The 21,181-nt window shown below is 42.6% G+C and overlaps 1 protein-coding gene across 1 annotated transcript; it reads right to left on the reverse strand.

Moving 5' to 3' along the window:
* Window positions 1-303: 303 nt before the first annotated feature.
* Window positions 304-20,892, reverse strand: LOC141233364 (dynein axonemal heavy chain 12-like; the record flags this gene model as incomplete). The annotated part of the gene is made up of 3 exons (XM_073667889.1): window positions 304-318; window positions 19,354-19,636; window positions 20,771-20,892. Coding segments are annotated over 3 exons (420 nt in total), but the record flags the coding sequence as incomplete, so codon positions are not given.
* Between the last annotated feature and the right edge of the window lie 289 nt (window positions 20,893-21,181).

A 21,181-nucleotide genomic window follows, 5' to 3' on the forward strand; every position in this document is an offset into this window, starting at 1 on the left:
GACCATATTGGGGAAATGTTAATGTATGCCTGGGAGAAGGAAAAAATGAATAAACATATACATAAGAGGAGAAAGACTGGGGAAACATATACAGATAGTATATGATGATACATGCAGGGAGAAGGGGAAAGACAGGGGGGGTGATTGATAAATAGACACACATACATATCCATGTGAGAGGGGAGAGGCAGGGGAAATATATATTATATAGAGTACATGTAATATAGCATCCGCAAAACATTATAAGCAATACAGTGTAACATAGAAAATATTATATAGGGTGACAAAAAGGATATATCCGGTTCATATATGTAGGATCTGTGAAAAAAGTAAAAACATAATATAAGAAATACAGAACAAAGCAATAATAATGGGCAATATGTCATGGTATGTAACAAAAGACCTCTGAACCTTAGGGACAGACTGGTACAGGCCGACATTGGGAGTTTTAACCCAAGGACACACCAGACGACATTATCTACACCACGATTAGGCAATTTCCCGTGCCTAGGCTGCCGCCAATGTTCAAACATCCACAGGTGTGTCTCTAATTAACTCAGATGTTGCCAAAAAAACTATTAGAAGCTTCCAAACACATGACCTCATCATATGGGCAGTCGAGAATTGTTTAACCACTTCGCTCCAGAGCCTGTTTTTGCCTTCGTGACCGGGCCAATTTTTTCAATTCTGACCACTGTCACTTTATGAAGTAATTACTCTGGAACGCTTCAACGGATCCCGCTGATTCTGAGACTGTTTTTTCTTGACATATTGTACTTCATGATAGTGGTAAAATTTCTTCGATTTTATTTGTGAAAAAATCGGAAATTTGGCGAAAATTTTGCAATTTTCAAACTTTGAATTTTCATGCCCTTAAATCAGAAAGATACAGTACAGACCAAAAGTTTGGACACACCTCATTTAAAGATTTTTCTGTATTTTCATGACTATGAAAATTGTACATTCACACTGAAGGCATCAAAACTATGAATTAACACATGTGGAATTATATACTTAACAAAAAAGTGTGAAACAACTGAAAATATGTCTTATATTCTAGGTACTTCAAAGTAGTTACCTTTTGCATTGATGACTGCTTTGCACACTCTTGGCATTCTGTTAATGAGCTTCAAGAGGTAGTCACCGGAAATGGTTTTCCAACAATCTTGAAGGAGTTCCCAGAGATGCTTAGCACTTGTTGGCCCTTTTGCCTTCACTCTGCGGTCCAGCTCACCCCAAACCATCTCGATTGGGTTCAGGTCTTGTGACTGTGGAGGCCAGGTCATCTGAAATAGCACCCCATCACTCTCCTTCTTAGTCAAATAGCCCTTACACAGCCTGGAGGTGTGTTTGGGGTCATTGTCCTGTTGAAAACTAAATGATGGTCCAATTAAATGCAAACCGGATGGAATAGTATGCTGCTGCAAGATGCTGTGGTAGCCATGCTGGTTCAGTATGCCTTTAATTTTGAATAAATCCGCAACAGTGTCATCAGCAAAGCACCCCCACACCATCACACCTCCTCCTCCATGCTTCACGGTGGGAACCAGGCATGTAGAGTCCATCCGTTCACCTCTTCTGCGTCGCACAAAGACACGGTGGTTGGAACCAAAGATCTCAAATTTGGACTCATCAGACCAAAGCACAGATTTCCACTGGTCTAATGTCCATTCCTTGTGTTCTTTAGCCCAAACAAGTCTCTTCTGCTTGTTGCCTGTCCTTAGCAGTGGTTTCCTAGCAGCTATTTTACCATGAAGGCCTGCTGCACAAAGTCTCCTCTTAACAGTTGTTGTAGATATGTGTCTGCTGCTAGAACTCTGTGTGGCATTGACCTGGTCTCTAATCTGAGCTGCTGTTAACCTGCGATTTCTGAGGCTGGTGACTCGGATAAACTTATCCTCAGAAGCAGAGGTGACTCTTGGTCTTCCTTTCCTGGGGCAGTCCTCATGTGAGCCCGTTTCTTTGTAGCGCTTGATGGTTTTTGCAACTGCACTTGGGGACACTTTCAAAGTTTGCCCAATTTTTCGGACTGACTGACCTTCATTTCTTAAAGTAATGATGGCCACTTGTTTTTCTTTACTTAGCTGCTTTTTTCTTGCCATAATACAAATTCTAACAGTCTATTTAGAAGGACTATCAGTTGTGTATCCACCTGACTTCTGCACAACACAACTGATGGTCCCAACTCCATTTATAAGGCAAGAAATCCCATTTATTAAACCTGACAGGGCACACGTGTGAAGTGAAAACCATTTCCGGTGACTACCTCTTGAAGCTCATCAAGAGAATGCCAAGAGTGTGCAAAGCAGTCATCAAAGCAAAAGGTGGCTACTTTGAAGAACCTAGAATATAAGACATATTTTCAGTTGTTTCACACTTTTTTCTTAAGAATATAATTCCACATGTGTTAATTCATAGTTTTGATGCCTTCAGTGTGAATGTAAAATTTTCAAAGTCATGAAAGTATAGAAAAATCTTTAAATGAGGTGTGTCCAAACTTTTGGTCTGTACTGTATGTCACACAAAATAGTTAATAAATAACATTTCCCACATGTCTACTTTACATCAGCACAATTTTGGAACCAAAATTTTTTTCTGTTAGGGAGCTATAAGGGTTAAAAGTTGACCAGCGATTTCTCATTTTTCTAACAAAATTTACAAAAACATTTTTTTAGGGACCACATCATATTTGAAGTCACTTTGAGGGGTCTTTATGACAGAAAATACCCAAAAGTGACACCATTCTAAAAACTGCACCCCTCAAGGTGCTCAAAACCACATTCAAGAACTTTATTAACCCTTCAGGTGCTTCACAGGAATTTTTGGAATGTGGAAGAAAAAAATGAACATTTAACTTTTTTCACAAAAATGTTACTTTAGACCCATTTTTTTTTATTTTCGTAGGGGTAACAGGAAAAATTGAACCCCAAAATTTTTTGTGCAATTTCTCTTGAGCGCGCTGATACCCCATGTGTGAGGGAAAACCACTATTTGGGCGCACTGCAGTGTTCGGAAGGGAAGGAGCGCCATTAGACTTTTTGAATGTAAAATTTGTTTGAATAATTAGCAGACGCCATGTTGCGTTTGGGGAGCTCCTGATGTGCCTAAGCAGTGGAAATCCCCCACAAGTGACACCATTTTGGAAACTAGACCCCTTAGGGAACTTATCTAGATGTGTGGTGAGCACCTTGAACCCCAAGGTGCTTCACAGACGTTTATAATATTGAGCTGTAAAAATAAAATTTTCACATTTTTCCCACAAAAATATTTTTCATCCCCTAATTTTGCATTATCATAAGGATAACAGGAGAAATTGCACCATGAAATTTGTTGTGCAATTTCTCCTGAACACGCCGATACCCCATATGTGGGGCAAAACCACTGTTTGGGCGCAGGGAAGGAGCGCCATTTGACTTTTTGAATGTAAAATTTGCTTGAATAATTAGTGGACGCCATGTTGCATATGGGGAGCCCCTGATGTGCCTAAACAGTGGAAACACCCCACAAGTGACACCATTTTGTAAACTAGACCCCTTAGGGAACTTATCTAGATGTGTGGTGAGCACCTTGAACCCCAAGGTGCTTCACAGAAGTTTATAATATTGAGCTGTAAAAATAAAATTTTCACATTTTCCCCACAAAAATGTTTTTCATCCCCTAATTTTGCATTATCATAAGGGCAATAGGATAAATTGCACCATGAAATTTGTTGTGCAATTTCTCCTTAACACGCCGATACCCCATATGTGGGGGAAAACCACTGTTTGGGCGCACGTCAGGGTTTGGAAGGGAAGGAGCTCCATTTGACTTTTTGAATGTAAAATTTGCTTGAATAATTAGTGGACGCCATGTTGCATTTGGGGAGCCCCTGATGTGCCTAAACAGTGGAAACCCCCCACAAGTGACACGATTTTGTAAACTAGACCCCTTAGGGAACTTATCTAGATGTGTGGTGAGCACATTGGGAGACATAATAAACAAATCAGTAGCAGGTGAAGAATTGGTTTTATTTATTTTTTACGCCGTTCCTCGTGCAGTATAAGTGATGAGATTACTTTATTCTTTGGGTCGGTGCGATTACAGAGATACCAGATTCATATTGAGTTTTTATGATTGACAGCTGTCACACACTAAAAGACGCTTTTTTTTGTAAAATCTAGTTTTTGTGTCGCCATATTTTGAGAGCTATAATTTTTCCATATTTCGGCCAACAGAGTCTTGTGACGGCTTGTTGTTTGCGGGACGAGTTGACATTTTTATTCGTACCATTTTTGTGTACGTGAAATTTTTTGATCGCTTTCTATTACGTTTTTTGGGAGGTAAAATTAACAAAAACCAACAATTCAGGAATTGTTTTTTGAGGTTTTTTTTATGCCGTTCTGCGTGTGGTAAAAGTGATGAGGCAGCATTATTCTTCGGGTCAGTACGTTTACAGCGATACTACACTTACTGTATATTTTTTTATGTTTTGGCGCTTTACACAATAAAACTATTTTATAGAAAAAATATTTTTTTTTGCATTGCTTTATTCTGAGAGTTATAACTTTTTTATTTTTCGGCTGATGGAGCTCTATGGTGGCTTGTTTTTTGCGGAATAACATGACGTTTTCAGCTGTAGCATTTTTATTTCCATTTTGCTTTTTGATCGCATTTTTTTCCACTTTTTGTTTGGCGATATGAGGAAAAAGCATAGTTTTTTGCTCCGTTTTTTATTTATTTTTATTACGGTGTGCACAGAAGGAGTTAATTAGTGTGACAGTTTTATAGCTCGGGTTGTTTCGGATGCGGCGATACCAAATATGTGTACTTTTTTTGTTTTTGCATAAGTATATACGGATTTATCGGTTTAATATTTTATTTATTTATTTTTATTTATTTTGTGATTTTTTTTTAGTAGTTTGAAAAAAATTTTTTTACTTTTTTTTACATTTTTACTTAGTCCCTGTATGGGACAGTAATTTTTATTTTTCTGATCACTGATCTCATGTAATGTAATAGACATGTATTACATTACATGAGATCTTTGCTGACTGTTTCACAGTCAGTGTCTCCTGCCAGGCTTCAGCTTCAGGCTGAGCCTGGCAGGACACCATATATGGCAGATCTGGAGGCGGTCATGTGACCTCCAGCTGCCATAGCAACGCCAGGTCCTGGAAGGTATCAGGGGTCGACGGAGAGGTAAGTAGACGACCCCCTCTCCTCCTGCTGTCTTCTATATGCCGCGATCACTATAGATCGTGGCATATAGAAGACAGCAAAGGGTTAACATCACTGGGACCTGATCCAATCAGGTCCCGATGATGTTCCCTGTCAGAGCTATCGCTCTGCACCGCACCCGCAGCGCTTGCAGGACCCTCGGGGTCCTGAGTGCTGCGGGACCACCCACCGTTTTTAAGCGTCCGCGCTGCACAGAGCCCAGGCTGCGCGGACTTTTATCTACAGTGGGCGGTCGGGAAGTGGTTAAATTAAAAAAAAAAGTTACACAAAGTAAAATAGAGAGTTACCTTTTTATTATCATCTAGGACTGTGTTCATACTTTCTATCCCTAGCGTATCAATAGGTCCATCAAAGATAACCCATTTTCTTTCCGGAGTCTCAGATAACGCAAACTCCCGGAAAGTATTAGCGACTATCCCATCGGTCCACTGCAAATGAAGAGAGGCATCAATAAAATTGCTCTTCCCATAAAATCCAATACAATCCAACAATTGAAAGGATTATTAAAGGGAACGCCTTGGATTATGATATTGATGATACACATGTATTGACTACACGTGGCCCCTATTGATGTGAACGTGACGGCACCGGGAGAGACCGCAAGTAAGTGATTTGCATATATGCGGTCACATGCCAACTAGAAGTGCGTGACCTCACTCAAAGCAAGTGTATTGAGTGAGGCCAGACACAGTCTAGTCAGAATGTATCTGGAAGTATGCAAACTTATGCTAATTTCTGCCATAAATAATACAATTTGTTGTTTCCATGTCTGATGGGGAAAATAAAACAGTTTCCAATTTTTGTGCAAACAGGGAGTAAGTCATAATAAAATGATTGTCCGGCAATGTATGGCTGGGGTCTATGTCTCTGAAGGAACCCCTTCTACCATGTCCATAAGCCATAAAAGGGGAGATTTTCCCATTTTCAGCAAAGATATTAGTATTATAAACAATAATTCCAATCATAGACGAACCTCATGTGACACTGGATCAAACTGCCCGAACAGCTGCCCCATGGTGATGGCTTTAGGGTTCACTGTCCGGTAAATCACTTTTTCTTCTTCGCACCCTCGCTCATTCATAAGAGACAGCGTATCAGCGAGGACGTGGAGGACCTTCGTTTTTCCAGAGAACGGCTCTCCAACCAACATAAAACTGTACGGGATAAACAAAATGCAGCATGGTCCATTGTATAAAATGGAAACAGCGAAGAATAAATCCCCCGTCCCATGGACTTCTGTAGTTACAGCTTACCCGTGTCTGACAATCATCATCTCATACGTCTGGATCATGTTCTCCAGGAAGACCTTCTCGGGCTGGATGTTGTGTCCAGCACAGCTCTCCTGTGCGCATTCCAGTAAATCCTGAGCAAAAGGAAGGTAAAATATTTCATCAGTCTGTTTACAGTGGATCCAATTAGAGGTGGGAGAATACATTTTCAGGACCCAGATCAGTATTCTGTGCCCGCTGGACAGGACCCCTGAGAGCCGCCTCTTAGCTGCCGGCATCCCCGGCTCCTCTTCTGATTATATGGCCTGGTGTACATCATGCTGCAACCATAATGTCATGGCAGGCCGGCTAATCTGAAGAAGAGCCGGGGGGCAGGAAGAAATAAGGTGGCTCTCAGGGGTCTCATTCAGTGCCCACCACTGACCTGATGTCACGCACAGTGTAGGAATACAAAGTACGACACAAAGGGATGAGGGGAAGGGAGCCCAGACACTAGGGAAAGGGGGAAATTGAGACCTCCTAGGCTGATCTGCAATCACCCTGTCTCCCCTACCGACTCTATATTGGTTCCTCACCAATTGCCGCACAGGAACCTATCCCTGTATTTCCTTAGCGCTTGGCCCTGGATAGGGAAGGGGGGGTGAGCACTAGTCGATCCCCACTGACAACTAAAGACAGCAAGGGGAGACAGACACAGGGGAAGTAGCTTAGCTTGAGTCGACTTCAGAGAGATGGCACACACATCCTCTTAGCACCAGAGAGGAAGTAAGAGCTGCACTTGCTCCAAGCCTTCACAAGGGGACATGTGAATATCACTGGCACCTCTGTGTAGCAACCAGGAAGTATTTAAACACCCAGGCCTGATTGTCAATTAGAGCAGGAGGGAGGTAGCCGTTGGGTCCTACAGTGAGACCGCTAAGAAGATGTCTGTAATGCCAAACGAAGGGATCTCCTGCAACCAACTGCAGCGCGACTGTCTGTCACATCTGACGCACCCATGACACCTGGCCATTGAATCAGGCTCCTGCAAATCGATTCATTCATCTAAAAAAAAAATGTCTCCATAACCTACAACTAAACTAGCGATAAATCACTAACAGATGTTTTAACCATTTGTTTTCTACATCAGATCATCTTGCATTGGAGGTATAAGTGAGCCCCCTTACCTCTGGTGCCCCTGTGCAGCTGCCCAGGTTGCACTAATGGGACCGGACGATGAGTGACAAGGTCATGTAACCCAATTCCAAAGCAGTGGATCAGGATCGGGTGATTTCAATGGGATTGGTCCACCATCTACTGTGTATCGGGGCCTCATGACAGATTATGTTGGGGGACATAAAAATCGGGCGGTTGGAATTTAATCACCCAATCCTTACTTTCTGACCCTGAAATTAGCAGCTGCCATAAGATTCTGGCAGCGACTCTGTCATAGAGAAAACAGGAGCGAGCATTCCTGAATATGACGGAGCCGGGAAAGATAACTGTCATCCAAATGATAGCTGGCCCGCTATATAGGACCTATCACTTGCCATTAATATGCAATTTTATTACCTGGTGTAAATGCCGCCGTTCTCCTGAATCCGGTGTTTTTCTTTTGCTCCTGCGCCTCTCCATTCCTGAGATATAGCCTCTTTATAGAAATCTAGTTCATAATTTTTAATAGCCAATTGGGCGTGGTCATCAAGTCATCTCTGTGGGAGTCTTCAGGAAGGCCTTGCCCAGTTGGCTTAAAGGGCTAGAGGAGAGCGACAGATGTCAGGAACGGAGAGGAGCAGGAAGAAAAGAAAAACAATGCCGGAGTCAGGAGAACAGCGGCATTTACATATTTATGGCGAGGGACAAGTCCTCTTTAAGTCTTGGAAAACCCCTTTAAGACACTATTATATTTTAATACCTTATAGTCGGCTTTCGGAAGTTGAATGCCAGGGAACAGGTCGCTGGTAATCCCATTGAACAGAGGAATATCATGAGACAAAAATTTGGGTTTGTTTACATCCTTAATTGACCGCAAGAGCTAAATAGAATGAAAAAGGATTAAATGATAAAATAATTCATATACAATATGACATGAAACAATATTAAAAGTGAAGAACCCCATTACAAAGGAGCCGTCAGTTCTTGTGGTATGTCTGTATTAGTAAAGAATAGTATTCTCCAAAAAATAAGGATGAAACCTCTTTTCCTAAAACTCTACATTGTATCGTCCCTCTGTTATACCTCCTGGAAATGTATGTGTAAATGATATATAATGTATATATAATCTATATAGGGGACAACCCTATACAATCTGACTGTGCCCAAACAGTGGTGACATTGTCAGACTGTGTAGGGGACTCGTTATTGACAGATTTCAATTAATTCCTACATTTCCAGGAATGATAAAAGAGGAATGGAACGCTGCTGAGTTGCACTAAAATATGCTGCAGAATTGTTTTTCCATAGGGAATACATGTGGCCTCTGTGTTGCACTGTTAATTGCCGGCTGCAGAATGAGTTAAGTGAGATACTGTCAGTGAACTCGTTTTTGCTGGCTGACGGGGAGTTTCTAAATGTTTTATCTGTCTTTTTCTGAGCTCCTCTCAGTTTATTTATGACCACAGACCTTATCAAAATTGAATGTGCAGGGAATCAAAAAGCCGGTGAAAGCCAAGCGATGCAACATTTTTAATAAAACCCAATTGTTAAAATGATTTTTAGCCTAAAATACATGCGTTTAAGTTAAAAATCAAAACTGTCCCATAAGATGAACAAGCTACGTGTTTAACAACTATAGTTTTGACACTTTTGCACAGATGAGATCTAACAAGCCAGGAACAGTAATGTGCAGAAATTATTTGTAGGTCTCTGTCTGCTACTATAAAATCATACAGCTCTAATTTTTGTGATCCAAATGCTTCTCGGTAAGATGGTAATGCTATCCTATACGAGATGTAAAGCGACCAACAGTTCAGAACTTACAAGAATATCTTCATTTTCATGGGGGAATTTCAGCTTCAGATTGCCAGCAGCGATCAGCACAGCCTTTACTGCACGCATCCCATAATCATAATGAAACTGGGACGAGAGCGGCTCCGAGCACAGCCGGTAAGTCATTACCATCTTCACCGAGAGAGGTTTAGCGTGCAGAAAACCGTAAGAATAAAGGCAGATCTCCGCAATCAGAGCATAGTTGGGGACCATCATTGCTACAGTCCGGAAAAGAACCTGAAATGCGCAAACCAGATGGGTCAGTCAACAAATTAAACTAAATTACTGTAAACTAGGCATAGAGCCGGGGAACCCATTATGTCCATTTACACTATCCTCCACCCCAGACCTAAAAGTGATGTGTCTATTCCACATCAGAGGAAAGTCAGTCAAAGTGTGGCTAAAGGGGTATTCCCATCTCCAAGATCCTGTCCCAATATGTAATAGGTGTAATAATAATAATGTTTGCAAATATCTCCAATTAGAAATGTAGTATAGTTATTCTGATTAGCTATGTTGCTTACCGCCATGTGCAGGACATTGCAGTAGCTTAGGTATCCATGGTTACGACCACTCATAGTAACAGTTAGTTACTTGCTAGTGGTCGTAACCATGGATACCTAAGCTACTGCTATGCCCTGCACATGGGTTAAGCGACATAGCTAATCAGAAGAACTATACTACATTTCCAATTGGAGGTATTTGCTATTAATATTATTATTACACCTATTACATATTGGGATAGAATCTTGGAGATGGGAATACTCCTTTAACACTTTCCAAATCTCTCTCCACACCTCTACTGTGTCCATTTTGGAAAATAGGAGAATGGGACATCAATATTAAGGAGCTTGCAGAAATGAGGGCATCCGGTGTTGTGATTATACATAGGAAATGTACAATCTCATATAGGTTTGGGGGAGAATAATCCCTTTGATGAAATCTTATGTTTCTTTTGTAAACCTAGTATTTACTTGAAAGTTTGTGAACCCCTCAAAAATTTCTGTATTACTGCATAAATTTGACTTAAAGCTACATCAGTCTGTGAGGTCACAAAGGAACTCAAGGTAACCTCTAAGCAACTAAAGGCCTCTCCTCACATTAGCTAATGTAATTGTTCATGAGTCCACCATCAGAAGGACAATGAACAACAATGGCGAGCATGGCAGGATTGCAAGGAGAAAGGCAATGCGATTTAAAATGTCACTGCTAAAACTCACCTGGGCTCATCAATAGGTAACTGGAATAATGCTTTGTGGAAGGATGAGGCCAAGATAGAGATTTTAAGTGAGAAGCTATATGCTTGCAGAAAGAAAATACTGCATTACAGCATAAGAACCTCCTATCATCTATGAAACACAAAGATGGTAATCGTAACATGCTTTGGGCCTGTTTTGCTGCACTTGGCCAAGGACGGCTGCCATCATTGATGGAACAATGAATTCTAAAATCTATCAGCAAATGCTAAAGGAAAATATCAGGATATCAGTTCATGTACTGAATCTCAAGAAAACGTGGGTCATGCAGCAAGACAATGGCCCAAAGACACAAGTCGTTCTACAAAAGAATGGTTGAATAAACAAAGTTTTGGAATGGCCGAGTCATAGTCCTGAGCTTAATCCTATAGAAATGTTGTGGAAGGACCCGATGCAAGGCACTGGGACTCTTTACCTTGAGGTTATCCGGCAGCTCAGAACGTCCCGCGGAGCCAGGATTCATGGTAATGGCTACGAAGCAATTTGGGTTAAACTTCAGTTCTGTTCCTTCGAAGTTGAACATGTCCATCTTCATCTGGATGGCTCTCTGGATGCGGAGAATCTGTTGGGCCACCACGGACAACACCTCCAGCTCAATACGGTTACACTCATCAAAACACGCCCATGCTCCGGATGATGCCAGCCCTTGGAAAAACTAAAAAAAAAGTATATACAGTACAGACCAAAAGTTTGGACACACCTTCTCATTTAAAGATTTTCTGTATTTTCATGACTATGAAAATTGTACATTCACACTGAAGGCATCAAATTATTAATTAACACATGTGGAATTATATACTTAACAAAAAAGTGTGAAACAACTGAAAATATGTCTTATATTCTAGGTTCTTCAAAGTAGCCACCTTTTGCTTTGATGATTGCTTTGCACACTCTTGGCATTCTCTTGATGAGCTTCAAGAGGTAGTCACCGGAAATGGTCTTCCAACAATCTTGAAGGAGTTCCCAGAGATGCTTAGCACTTGTTGGCCCTTTTGCCTTCACTCTGCGGTCCAGCTCACCCCAAACCATCTCGATTGGGTTCAGGTCTGGTGACTGTGGAGGCCAGGTCATCTGGCGTAGCACCCCATCACTCTCCTTCTTGGTCAAATAGCCCTTACACAGCATGGAGGTGTGTTTGGGGTCATTGTCCTGTTGAAAAATAAATGATGGTCCAACTAAATGCAAACCGGATGGAATAGCATGCCGCTGCAAGATGCTGTGGTAGCCATGCTGGTTCAGTATGCCTTCAAATTTGAATAAATCCGCAACAGTGTCACCAGCAAAGCACTCCCACACCATCACACCTCCTCCTCCATGCTTCACGGTGGGAACCAGGCATGTAGAGTCCATCCGTTCACCTTTTCTGCATCGCACAAAGACACGGTGGCTGGAACCAAAGATCTCAAATTTGGACTCATCAGACCAAAGCACAGATTTCCACTGGTCTAATGTCCATTCCTTGTGTTCTTTAGCCCAAACAAGTCTCTTCTGCTTGTTGCCTGTTCTTAGCAGTGGTTTCCTAGCAGCTATTTTACCATGAAGGCCTGCTGCACAAAGTCTCCTCTTAACAGTTGTTGAAGAGATGTGTCTGCTGCTAGAACTCTGTGTGGCATTGACCTGGTCTCTAATCTGAGCTGCTGTTAACCTGCGACTTTTAAGAACCTAGAATATAAGACATATTTTCAGTTGTTTCACACTTTTTTGTTAAGTATATAATTCCACATGTGTTAATTCATAGTTTTGATGCCTTCAGTGCGAATGTACAATTTTCATAGTCATGAAAATACAGAAAAATCTTTAAATGAGAAGGTGTGTCCAAACTTTTGGTCTGTACTATACAATCAAAAGATGTCAGCAGAACATCGGTTGGAGTCAGTTTATTATCTGCAATGGAGCAGCTTAACATTGTATGTACCTTTGACATTGCTATGTAGTCCAAACCATCAGAGCAGTTAAAGACCACACACTGCACGGCCAGCGCCTTGGCCAAATCTTTGGTGGTCTCGGTTTTTCCTGTGCCGGCCGGACCTTCTGGAGCTCCACCAAGATTTAGATAAAAAGCACCGATCTACCAATGAAACATGAAAGAACTGGTATGAAATATCAATAAACTTTCTAATAAGTTTCATGCATCATACAAAAGTCAAAAAGATTTCTGAGCATAACCCATCACATCATAGCAGAGTCCGCTAGCATCTGTCAGTGAGCGGAGTGATGACCAGGCGTGGGGAGTCGCCCAGGTACTCATAGGCGGACTTCACATTGCAGTTGATGATTCGCACTCTCGCATTCTCATTCTCCCAGTAATAGCGGAGTTGGGCAAGCCACTGGAAGTCTGTTTCATGAGAAACTCCTGAGCAATGTAGGAAAAGATAGTCAACCTCTAAGACACTGCAGAATCACAAGGGAGAGTTTCTAAAGGGAAGACAAATGCACATACATTATAGGACAAAACTCCTAGTCACCGAATTCTGCTTTTTTCATTTAGTCCCATTGCCCACGGTGTATAACATCCGGACTCTCAGCCCCCAGTTTATAAAATCCGGCCTCTCGCCTCCCCCGGTGTATAACATCCGCCCCTTGCCCCTAGTTTAGTATAACATCCGTCACCTTGCCCCCCCCGCCAGTGTATAAAATCCATCCCCTCAACCCCACTGTATAACATCCAACCCCAAGCCCTCCATTGCATAACATCCGGCCCCCAGGGTATAACATCTGGCCCCCAGCCCCGGTGTATAACATCTGTCCCCTCGCTCCCTCCCCCTGGTGTATAACATCCGGCCTCTCGCCTCCCCCGGTGTATAATATCCGTCCCCTCGCTCCCAGTGTATAACAACCATCCCCTCGCCCACGATGTATAATATCCGTCCCCTCGCTCCCTCCCCCTGGTGTATAACATCCGTCCCCTCGCCCCCCCGCCAGTGTATAAAATCCATCCCCTCAACCCCACTGTATAACATCCAACCCCAAGCCCTCCTTTGCATAACATCCGACCCCCAGGGTATAACATCCGGCCCCCAGCCCCGGTGTATAACATCTGAACCCTCGCTCCCTCCCCCTGGTGTATAACATCCGGCCCCTCGCCCCCCGGTGTATAATATCCGTCCCCTCGCCCCCGGTGTATAATATCCGTCCCCTCGCCCCCGGTGTATAATATCCGTCCCCTCGCCCCCGGTGTATAATATCCGTCCCCTCGCCCACGGTGTATAATATCCGTCCCCTCGCCCACGGTGTATAATATCCGTCCCCTCGCCCACGGTGTAGAATATCCGTCCCCTGACCCCTGATGTATAATATCCGTCCCCTGACCCCTGGTGTATAATATCCGTCCCCTCGCCCCTGGTGTATAATATCCGTCCCCTCGCCCCTGGTGTATAATATCCGTCCCCTCGCCCCTGGTGTATAATATCCGTCCCCTCGCCCCTGGTGTATAATATCCGTCCCCTCGCCCCTGGTGTATAATATCCGTCCCCTCGCCCCTGGTGTATAATATCCGTCCCCTCGCCCCTGGTGTATAATATCCGTCCCCTCGCCCCTGGTGTATAATATCCGTCCCCTCGCCCCTGGTGTATAATATCCGTCCCCTCGCCCCTGGTGTATAATATCCGTCCCCTCGCCCCTGGTGTAGAATATCCGTCCCCTCACCCCGGTGTATAATATCCGTCCTCTCGCCCCTCAGTGTATAACATCTAGCCCCTCGTACCCCTAGGGTATAACATCTGGCCCCTCGGCCTTGTATAACTTTAAGACTCTGGCCCCCCACCAGTGTATAACATCAATCCCCACGCCCCCCGGTGTATAACATCCGCCCTCCCATGCTGTGTGCTGTTACTAACATATGACAGAACGGCTGGTGGTGCAGAGCTCTCTGATACCAGCGCGGTCCTGTAATAGGAGCCACCGGGGTAACAAGTCTGGATATTAAATTTCTTCCCTCCTAAATCTCCCTCCATCACATGTGAGTGATATTATTAAGGAGTAGAAGGAACTGCAGCAACTCAGGAGACCCCGGAACATTACAGAGCGGGGTCACTGAGTGCTGAGGAGCAGAGGGCAGAACGCTTTCCTGACTCCATTGGTAACAACATCACCACAAACACTGCGCCCCCGCCAGGAGCTTCATGGCCGAGCAGCTGCATGCAGCCTTACATCACAAAGCACGATGCCGAGCGTCAGATGGAGTGGTGTGAAGCCGCCACCACAGGACTCTGGAGGAGACCTGTTCTGTGCAGTGACGGATCACACTTCTCTATCTGGCATCTGATGGACGAGTCTGGATTTGGTGAATGCCAGGAGAACGTTACCCTATTAACTGCATTGTGCCCGCTGTACAGTTTGCTGGTGGGGGTATGGCCTTGTTTTTAGGGGTTGGTCTAGGCCCCTTAGTTCCAGTGAAAAGATATCTTAATGCTTCAGCACAAGACATTTTAAACAATTGTAGCTTCCAACCCTAAGGGAATAGAAGAGCAGAACTGTTTCACACACGTTCTCAACCTCAACCCCACTAAACACCTTTAGGATGATTAATTAGAAAAAATACTGCACAATGGCAGCATAAATATGTCACCGCAACATAGGGAAGAACAATGTCAGTCACACATCAATTACATTGCCATATGTCTGCTCAGGCTTAGAACGGCTGACCATTCGGAGAATTACATAATACCTACAAAGAAACCGAACAAAAGGTCATTAAAGGAATTGAAATAAAAACCCTTTATTAGTACATCCATGGTTATGGAAGGACACCGCACAGAGGAGGGCACACACACCATTGATAGAAAATATTACAAACCGCACCTAGGCCATCCAAAACACTGACTATAAAGAATATCAATTGTGGCAATGAGTCATATACGGGGATGCCGACACATACAGATGCAAAAACATTCCTATACAGTTATATGAAAAAGTTTGGGCACCCCTATTAATCTTAAGCTTATTGTTTTATAAAAATTGGTGTTTTTGCAACAGCTATTTCAGTTTGATATATGTAATAACTGTTGGACACAGTAATGTTTCTGCCTTGAAATGAGGTTTATTGTACTAACAGAAAATGTGCAATCTGCATTCAAACAAAATTTGACAGGTGCATAAGTATGGGCACCCTTATCATTTTCTTGTTTTAAATCCTCCTACCTACTTTTTACTGACTTACTAAAGCACTTTTTTTGGTTTTGTAACCTCATTGAGCTTTGAAGTTTATAGCCAGGTGTATGCAATCATGAGAAAAGCTACTTAAAGTGGCCACTTGCAAGTTGTTCTCCTGTTTGAATCTCCTCTGAAGAGTGGCATCATGGGCTCCTCAAAACAACTGTCAAATGATCTGAAAACAAAGATTATTCAACATAGCTGTTCAGGGGAAGGATACAAAAAGCTGTCTCAGAGATTTAACCTGTCAGTTTCCACTGTGAGGAACATAGTAAGGAAATGGAAGAACACAGGGACAGTTCTTGTTAAGGCCAGAAGTGGCAGGCCAAGAAAAACATCAGAAAGGCAGAGAAGAAGAATGGTGAGATCAGTCAAGGACAATCCTCAGACCACCTCCAGAGAGCTGCAGCATCAACTTGCTGCAGATGGTGTCACTGTGCATCGGTCAACTATACAATGCACTTTGCACAAGGAGAAGCTGTATGGGAGAGTGATGCGAAAGAAGTCGTTTCTGCAAGCACGCCACAAACAGAGTCGGCTGAGGTGGAGGTTCCATCGTGCTTTGGGGCTGTGTGGCCAATGCTGGCACCGGGAATCTTGTTAAAGTCGAAGGACGCATGGATTCCACTCAGTATCAGCAGATTCTTGACAATAATGTTCAAGAATCAGTGACAAAGTTGAAGTTACGCAGGGGATGGATCTTTCAGCAAGACAATGATCCAAAACACCGCTCCAAATCTACTCAGGCATTCATGCAGAGGAACAATTACAATGTTCTGGAATGGCCATCCCAGTCCCCAGACCTGAATATCATTGAACATCTGTGGGATCATTTGAAGAGGGCTGTCCATGCTCAGCGACCATCAAACTTAACTGATCTGGAATTGTTTTGTAAAGAGGAATGGTCAAAAATACCTTCATCCAGGATCCAGGAACTCATTAAAAGCTACAGGAAGCGACTAGAGGCTGTTATTTTTGCAAAAGGAGGATCTACTAAGTATTAATGTCACTTTTCTGGTGAGGTGCCCATACTTATGCACCTGTCAAATTTTGTTTGAATGCAGATTGCACATTTTCTGTTAGTACAATAAACCTCATTTCAAGGCAGAAACATTACTGTGTCCAACAGTTATTACATATATCAAACTGAAATAGCTGTTGCAAAAACACCAATTTTTATAAAACATTAAGCTTAAGATTAATAGGGGTGCCCAAACTTTTTCATATAACTGTATAGTGACCACCATCTCAATATGCAGAAATGACTACTGCCCCATAGACGTCATTGTAAGTACACCCCAAGATTGCTTTACTGTGACAAGATCAATTGTGTCCTATGAAAACTCAAAGAAAAGAGGCGGGAATATAACATAGATATGGAAAGAAGATAGGAATGGGGTGAAATGTATGAAGGTGCTCGGCATATTGAGCTGTGATATCTGTAGAGGGACGGACTCCATATTAACATCCTGTATATGGATTTAGAATAGGAGGCCATAAAAGCCCCTGTAGGTGTAATGTGGAGGGGGCACAATACCTTTCTCCATGTAGTGTATGATAAATAGAACATGGTATTGGAAAGTTTGGCGCCAGCCATGATGTTTGCACAAACCTGTTTGGATCATTTCCATGACCACGTCACGAGCGTGCCCCTCTATGGTGACGAGAGCCCCCAATGTGCTGCGAGTCTGCTGGGACAATTTGCCTCCTCGCACAAGCTCCACAATATCATTTAGCTGGAGCTGCAGAAATCTATACAGATTATAAGCTGCAGACTAGATTGAGAACTCCACAATATGCAGGCACTTTTTAATGTACACAACAATTTTACAACATATCTTTATAGAAGTTGGAGATCTGGATTGAACCCAGAGCTCCAAATACCCAGATGTACCTCTACAAAACCCTGCCACAAACAGCATGGAAAACTCAATGCAGATGGATTAATTTGATGCTGGTATTATGGGAAATCCCATACAATGTCTTCCCTTATTGGTAGATATGACGAGAGTAGAGATGAGCGAATGGATTTGCAGGACTCTGGTCCAACAGTCGGGTCAGTATTCCACGGCCGCTGGACCGGAGCTCCATGAACCGGCATCTCCGGCTCCTCTTTTGATGTCGATGTCATAGTTGTGGTGTGAGGCACAAATGACATCACGCCTGGCCGGCTAATCAAAAGAGGAGCCAGGGATGCCGGCATGTAAGAGGCGTTTAGCAAGGCTCCCATCCAACAGCCACAGACTACTAACCTGCTCTCTTAGACCAAGGTCCTGCAAATTTAGTTGCTCATCTCTAGACAAGATGCATGAATCAATGCAAAATCCCAACAATACTATGGAGCCTTTTGGGTACCTTCAAGATATTGAGCCGCTGTACAACTGCAACCCCCAGGAGAAGACCCCTGGGCAAGAACAGTACATGGGCTCTTTGCAGTCTAATAACGTGCTGTGAAAGAAGCTACTTGCATCTTTTGATGTGAATGTGGGTCCCCTTACCTCTGTTGCACCAATGGTATATCCGCCCCTGGAAACTCCTATAAGCTGCGTCCCTGGGTATGACAGTCTATTAGCAGGAGAACACATGAAGTCTGTCTATGAATGTATATATATGTATTTCTCCCAGAAAATTATTACAATTACACATGTTTTGTTGTTCACATGTTTATTTAATTTGTGTGTATTGGAACAACACAAAAAGAAGATATTGGTCAACAATTTTGGTTCTCAAGTCCTCAGACAGTTCTCTTTTCCTCTTTCTGTTCTCCCTACTTAGTGTGGCACGTAACAACGCAAAGATTGAGTCAACTTTTCCCCTTTGTATCGGGTTTCAGGTGTGATTTTCATATTGCCCACACCTTTTACTTGCCACAGGTGAGTTTGAACGAGCATCACATGCTTGAAACAAAATTGTTTACCCACAATTTTGGAAAGATGCCAACAATTTTGTCCGGCCCATTTTTGGGGTTTTGTGTGAAATTATATCCAATTTGCCTTTTTTTCTCTGTTTTTTTTGTGCTGTTCCAATACACACAAAGGAAATAAACATGTGTATAACAAAAAATACACATGCAATTGCAATAATTTTATGGAAAAATACTTCAAGGGTGCCAACACTTCCGGCCATGACTGTTTCTAGTGAAGCAACCTTGATCAGTAAAGGAGCTTATGCCGTACCTCTGGGCCACTGCCGATAGCTTCATGCCCTTCACTGGTCCAGAACATCTGAGACACACAGAGCACGACCTGTCCCGGCCATTCCCTCACCCAGTCTTTTCTTGCAGTTTCGGGGTATGCCTTTTAAAAAAACAAAGTTAAATTACGTTGACAGAAGCATTTAAGAGAGGGACAACCTTACTAGTATTATCTAGCAAATTCATTTCTACCGATTGCTGGTAGAAGATCTGCTACCTGGCTCTATAGCAAGAGATACATCATCCACAAATCATTCACTGCTGCCAAATAATCTTATACAAATATAAAAGTACTAGATTAGTTCCAATTAATGCTTTTGGTCTGTAGGTAGATCCGTACCATTTGTGACCGAGCAATAACATCATGCACGCTCCTTAACATGACATCTTCCCCTTGGATGAGCCACTTCTCCACGGCCCCCCGAGCCTCGGAGGTGGAGATGGTCTGGATGAGCTCTACGCGTTCCCCCTCGGTGCTGTACATGGCTTTGATGTCCAGGTTAGGAAGGAACTCCAGCTTTGCGATGCCTTCAAAGCCCTTCTTTAGATGTGGTTGGACCCGCAGAGGATCTTTAGTCTCAGAGAGAATTTCTAGCATTTCGTCGTTGGACAGGAAGAAAAAGCTAAAGCGAAAATGCACAATATGATAAAAATGTCATTAAAGTATTGGGTCAGGCGCCATTTGTATTAGTGTCTGTGTGAGAAAATAGAAAAGCAAAGCTTTCAAGTAAAGATTCAGTCCCCATACACATTGGATTAAAATAGTTTAAACCTGACGATTGCAGCAGGACCGGCCTACCCACTGATGTGTATGGGGGTCTCCTGACTCTCCCCCGATAGAGGATGTCAGGGCCAGAAGGATCGGGCAGATGGGATTTCAATACCCGGTCTTTTGGTTCTCAGGGGAGATAACCCGCTGCCGGAGGTGTCCAGTACCGACTTTCTCCTCTCTCCACATTAAAAACACATGACTGTTCAGCAGAATATGTGGGAGTCAGGAGAAGTAGCCAAATAACCATTCAGACCACGGGTATCTCATATCTCATGCGTATGGCTAGCTTAAAGGGGCTATCCAGCTTTGGGAACTTTTTTTATTTAACTGAAATGGGTATTCCCATCTCCAGGATTCTACCCCAATATGTAGTAGGTGTAATAATAATAATATTAGCAAATACCTCCAATTAGAAGTGTAGTATAGTTCTTCTGATTTGCTTTGTCGCTTACCCCATGTGCAGGGCATTGCAGTAGCTTAGGTTACGACCACTAGCAAATAACTGTCACTATATGAGTGGTCGTAACCATGGATACCGAAGCTACTGCAATGCCTTGCACATGGGGAAAGCGACATAGCGAATCAGAAGAACTATACTACACTTCTAATTGGAGGTATTTGCTAATATTATTATTACTACGCCTACTACATATTGGGATAGGATCTTGGAGATGGGAATACCCATTTAACTGCGAGAATTTGCGACAATTCAGTTTCATTAAAAATGTTGCACCGTTCGGCTTTTTGTTTCCTGCACATTCAGCTTTGATGTGATCTGTGGTCATAAATCGGCTAAGAGGAGCTGAAAAAAGACAGATTAAAAATAAGTCCAATAGCCAGCGCAGCACAGAGCCAATAGAAGGCAAACAGTGCAAAATTATTAATGAAATCCAATTACAAAAATGATTTCAATGCGTTTAAATAAAAAAAAAAAAATTTCTTTAAGTAGTATATAGAATCATTGCAACAAGTGAAAGGACTATACCGTGGGAAAAAAAGCCTCTTCTTCTCCAGATAGGCATTCAGCCCTTTCATGATTTTATCCAGAAGCACATTGCTGTCCTGAAGTTTTTCCAGAAGTCCGGTCAGAGAAGTGGCGCTTAAAACCTAAAACAAAGTAGATAGCCCATAAGTAAGATTCCATTATATAGTTATAGAGACTGAAAAAAGGTCACATTCATTGACTATTGTGCCAATAGTTCATATTAAAAAAATAATTAGAACATACAGTTATATGAAAAAGTTTGGGCACCCCTATTAATCTTAAGCTTAATGTTTTATAAAAATTGGTGTTTTTGCAACAGCTATTTCAGTTTGATATATGTTATAACTGTTGGACACAGTAATGTTTCTGCCTTGAAATGAGGTTTATTGTACTAACAGAAAATGTGCAATC

The sequence above is a fragment of the Phyllobates terribilis genome, unplaced genomic scaffold (genome assembly GCF_046119375.1).
Source record: "Phyllobates terribilis strain yellow unplaced genomic scaffold, ASM4611937v1 Scaffold_580__1_contigs__length_1029797, whole genome shotgun sequence".
Lineage (NCBI taxonomy): Eukaryota > Metazoa > Chordata > Amphibia > Anura > Dendrobatidae > Phyllobates > Phyllobates terribilis.